The sequence below is a fragment of the Bombyx mandarina genome, chromosome 04, assembly GCF_030267445.1.
Source record: "Bombyx mandarina strain Sakado chromosome 04, ASM3026744v2".
NCBI classification, from domain to species: domain Eukaryota; kingdom Metazoa; phylum Arthropoda; class Insecta; order Lepidoptera; family Bombycidae; genus Bombyx; species Bombyx mandarina.
Window position 1 is genome coordinate 9,620,016 of NC_143211.1, and position 5,378 is coordinate 9,625,393.

Here is a 5,378-nt window from a genome sequence, read left to right on the forward strand (position 1 = left end):
CTTATTAGTATTGATAAATTATTTTCTTTGAAGCAACTTGTAGGTGTTGGTAATGTTATTATAATAAAATAATTATTGATTGATTACAATTTTTCATTTTCTGTATTATCATAAAAATACGTAAATAAACGAGAAAGAACAATTACAGTTTAAAAAAAAACCGTTGAAATTATGTTTGCTGGCTGTATGACAAGTATAATCCTTTACATGAAATGTTTTAATAAGTCGAAATTTATTTCCCGCCTTTTTGCTAAATTGTATTTATAACTTAACGTGTACGTATATACAATTTGATGATTTGAATTTATACATAATTATTAACTAAAACAATTAAAAAAGTACGAAAAAACAAAATTGGTTAAAAAATGGGGGCAAGTGCTGCTGAATTCGAATCTTTAGAACAGCAATTTCTTGAACTCATGGGAGAATTTCGTACTATCCATGTTAGTTTATTCCTTATTAATATTGACATAATTTTCTTAGCAACTCACGAGGAATTAATATTGTAATCGAAATTTTACATTTAAATAAAATAGTACCACTTTGAATTTCATAGTAAATAAAAGGTTGTAATTTTTTTAAGAAATATGTACTGGCTATCCGTAGTAATAGTAAACAAGTAACAGTTTAATATTATAATAACACACACTAGTCTGTTTAGCCAAATTGTTCAAACTTTTTTAAATTAGTAAACATTCTCGTAACGTACTCGAAAAAGTTCAAAGTTTTTATTTTATTACTTAGATGGGTGGACGAGCTCTCAGACCACCGGGTGTTAAGTGGTTACTGGAGCCCATAGACATCTATAACATACTTGAGATATAAGTTCTAAGGTCTCAAGTATAGTTACAACGGCGCCCCAGCCTTCAAACCGAAACGCAGTTGACTATAAATGCGTTGCCGTTGACCTACAACAACAAACCTTGTTTTGCAGTAGGCAGAGGCTTGGGTCTGCCGCTGGCATCGCTGAAGTCCATGGGCGATGGTCACCACTCACCATCAGGTGGGCCGTGTGCTCGTCTGCCTACAAGGGCCATAAAAAAACCTATTGGAATAGTCATCAGAGGCTCGTCTCCGTGAAGCAATCCGCACGGAATGCACGAGGGCAGAATCTGCCGAGGCAGCTCGGGATGCGGCCGAGCGCGCGGCTGTAGAAGCTAGGAACAGTGCCGCTGCAGCTACTGCTGGCGCCACGCAAGCTGCGACCGAGCTCGCTGCTGTACACGAACAGCTTGCCAGCTTCAAACTCAAACTAGAACTATCGGTAAATGTCTAGAAAAACAATTATATTAGTTAGTTTTTATTAGTTTATAATAGTATTTTTACTGGCGGTAGGACCTGTTGAGTCCGCACGGGTAGGTACCACCGCCCTGCTTATCTCTGCCGTAAAGCAGTAATGCGTTTCGGTTTGAAGGGTAGGGCAGCCGTTGTAACTATACTGAGACCTTAGAACTTATATCTTAAGGTGGGTGGCGCATTTACGTTGTAAATGTCTATGGGCTCCAGTAACCACTTAACACCAGGTGGGCTGTGCGCTCGTCTACACATCTAAGCAATAAAAAAAAAGAACCATCTGATTGGGTAGGGGCTCTTTCTTGTATATTCATTATTAAATTTAAGACCATTGAATGTTACAAATGCAATACAGGACCGTCAACGAAAGCTTCAAGAAGAACGGCATGCAGAATTGCTCGCACAATTAAACTCCTTAGAGCGTGAAATCCAAGAGCTGCGACCGTTACAGACTTCGCATGTCACTTTACAAAGGCAATACACGGAGTTGCATGAAAGGATTGGCACCGCCACGGAGGATGCTCGAAGGTGCCAAGTCGTCACTGTGTTTGTTAATGAAAACTGAATGATAATTATTCATAAACTGCATTAAAAATTTGTCTTGAAGTCCAAGAGAAATTTAATTATAACAGAGAAGATACAGGTTTCCAACCTCGACTTATTCAGACTACTTCTTTGTCAGTCTTAATCTATCAGGATTGGTACCTCATTAGGGCCCAAGGACCGCTTCATATCAAGTATTCTGCCAATCGTAGCTAAGGAAAATTTAAAAAACCCTTTTTAAATAAGCGTTTACTTATTAGATTATAAATATTATAATTCTTGGTCTGTATTAGACTCTATCTATTAACATTGAACGAAGCAACGTGGGTAGGCTTCGCACAAGGCTAATCGACGACCTGTTGAAGTCGTGTGAATCCACTATCGAATGTATAGGGGCAACGCAGGCCAAGGAATTACCCGAACCTTAGCAGAGGCCTATGTCCAGCAGCAGATATTTGTAAGCTGATAATAATTGCTTCGATAGTTACATCAGCATCTGGCCGACTCTGTGTACCCAAAGCGGTGAGCATCGCACCTAAAAAATATTTATCATTGATTTTATCGTTCATTAAAACGGTAATTTGTATGTCATTCGAAATCAGAATATTTAGAGTTTTTAGAAGTGGTCGTGGCCTAAAGGATAAGACATCCGGTGCATTCGTATCTAGCGATGCAACGCTGTTCGAATCTCGCAGGTGGGTACCAATTTTTCTAAAGAAATACGTATTTAACAAATGCTCACAATTGACTTCCACGGTGAAGGAATAACATCGTGTAATAAAAATAAAACCCGCCAAATTATAATTAGCGTGATTACTGGTGGTAGGACCTCTTGTGAGTCCACACGGGTACTTCTCCACCACCCTGCCTATTTCTACCGTGAAGCAGTACTGCATTTCGGTTTGGAGGGTGGGATAGCCGTTGTAACTATACTGAGAACTTAGAACTTATATCTCAAGGTGGGTGGCGCATTTACGTTGTAGATGTCTATCGGCTCCAGTAACCACTTAACACTAAGTGGGCTGTGAGCTCGTCCAGTCAACTAAAAAATAAATAAAAAATAACTTTAAGGTCGCGTGGATTCGCTATCCGCTGTATACGGGCAGCGCAGGACCAGGCCTTAAGAAACCTTATGAGAGGCCTATGTCCAGCAGCAGATATTTGTAAGCTGATGATAATTCTTTACATCAGCATCTGGCCCACTCGACTGTTTGGGACTCGTACCCAAAGCGGTGAGCATCGCATCGATAAAAATACTTATGACTGATTCTTTTTTCATTAAGACGGTAATTTCCATTCGAAATCACTCGACTGTCAAAAATATATTTTAGAGAAGCTAGTCAATTGGAATGCGAATTACGTCGAGTAGAAAGATGCGCTGCCGGGGGCTCAGAGATACGTGACCGAGCGAGGCTGGCCGCTGCAGCTCACGCTCGGGAAAAACGTTTGGCAGCCGCCGAGCTGCAACACACCTCGCGGGAACTTGCCGCTGCGAACGGTATTATAGTCCTTAATTTGTATAATTGACGTACATGAATACCTAAATATCACACATTAGTGGCCCGCTCCGGCTCCGCTCGGGTCTTTAACAAAAATTTCAACGATATTTGACGTCGATTTATTTGTTTAAATAAAAGAACACTTATTGCGGCGTAACTATAATAGTTAGACATATGCTGTCGCGACATTTTTAATAATGTGTTCTACAAAGTCGTAGTACATTATTTTATTCCATCATCAATAGTTATCGAAGGGCACGCGATGTAAAGAATATTTTAGGTTATTTTTTTACACCTTGGTTTACCTTGGGAATTTTAGTAAGGATCCCTAATTTTTTTCAAAAAAGATTATGTCCTTAGTCACTCGGGAATAGTGTAGCTTCCAAACAGTGACAGAATTTTTCAAATCAGTTCAGTAGTTTCAGAGCATATTTAATACACACAAACAAACAAATATTTCCTCTTTATAATATTAGTATATATTCCTAATTGCTGTTTCAGCCGAAATAAACAAGTTGAAGGCGCTCGTTGCAGAATTGCAACTTCGATTATCAGATTCCAAAGACAGGATATTGTCTAAAGCGCTCATCTCAGACGAGGAAAGTGTTCAACAGCTGCGTGATGCTTTAGAAACTGAACGAGCCGGAACTGAAAAGTTGGAGAAAGCATTGGCCGCAGCTCTGGCTGATAACGCAGTATTGGCTGCAAAAGTGCACGCAAGTGACAATAACGACTCTCCGACTAAGCTCAGTTTTTCACCTCCAACAGCTAATAATTGTACAAACATTTGTCCAATAGATACATTCTTGGCTGATTAGTGTGCTTAGTGCGAGTTTTTTAACGTTCTCGATAGCGTAAAAGTTAACCCAACTTTGTATGCAGTTGGAACAGCGCCCCTAGCGGCAAACATAGGCAAACGATCCCATTCCATACAAATATGAGCTAACTTTTACGCTATCGAGAACGTAAAAAAACTCGCACTAAGCACGCATATTAGTAGTTCCTTTACTCACGGTGATATTAAAGTGTAGCTCTTTAAATAAAAATTCAACAAAACTGATGAAGCATTTTATTATTTTAACCATAAACATTCTCCAAGCGAACATCAAACAACGCAATAGAGGTGTACGGATTTATATGGTATGAGGTCCATTAAAAAACAATGCCGTGGGAGTTACGTGTATGGGTCGTAAGCTTTTTCAAAGTAAGAACTGGTTTACAAGCCGCCTTGTTGCAAATCTAAAAGGAGACAAAACGAATAGAAAAATCTGTACCAATTATATTTAAATATTCTAAAAGTTAATTTAGAAATTGGCAATTTTTATTAATCTTTCTGATGATGATGGTGATGACAATAGTGTAAGTTTTCATTCAATTTTAAAATCAAACTTGAAACGATAGACATTTTAGAGTTGTTAGTCTTGTTTATGATCAACGACTTGACGTAAATGGTTTGTTAAACTGGTTCCCAGGAATGCACGTTAGCTTCGCAACAGATATCGCGAATCCACCATCTATAAATCTAAATCAAACTTTAAGCTCCAAAATTAATGTTGATGTTTAGCCATATTTGCTGGGACACCAAATATAAACTCTACACTAACAAGTACATCATAATATTTTTAAACAACTTATAAGGCGAATATCGTAAAAAACAGGCTCGCAACGTAATTCATTCCAAAGATTTACGTAGTTTGAAATATAATATGGAAATTGTAAAATACGGAATAAAGGTAGAGTATAATTAGAGCTCTTAAACTGTGCCCATGTTGAGGTCAGATTCAAAAGTTCAAAAGTTAAAATACTAGGTCATCCTTTAACGTGCGAGGTGTTAACTGCCATACCTTGATGATATTAGGGCTTAATCAAACAATTATTGAGAGACGTCTGCTGCACTGGATTAATGTGGTAGTATTACAAATAGGCAAGTGCAGTTGTATGTGTGGTACATACGGAATTGAATCGGTGGATTTTCGCAAGGCTTCTCGGCGCCCCACCTGCGGCCTGCGTGGGCGCTTCGTCACTCGCAACACAGGTAGGCAC

The 5,378-nt window shown here is 38.8% G+C and overlaps 1 protein-coding gene across 1 annotated transcript; it reads left to right on the forward strand.

Moving 5' to 3' along the window:
- The first annotated feature begins 234 nt into the window (after positions 1 to 234).
- Positions 235 to 4,304, forward strand: LOC114247775 (uncharacterized). The gene is made up of 5 exons (XM_028180809.2): positions 235 to 443; positions 1,058 to 1,264; positions 1,649 to 1,821; positions 3,168 to 3,334; positions 3,837 to 4,304. Exons 1-5 carry the CDS (start codon positions 366 to 368, stop codon positions 4,151 to 4,153), a joined length of 942 nt encoding a protein of 313 aa, XP_028036610.2. The 5' UTR covers positions 235 to 365; the 3' UTR covers positions 4,154 to 4,304.
- Positions 4,305 to 5,378: the final 1,074 nt, after the last annotated feature.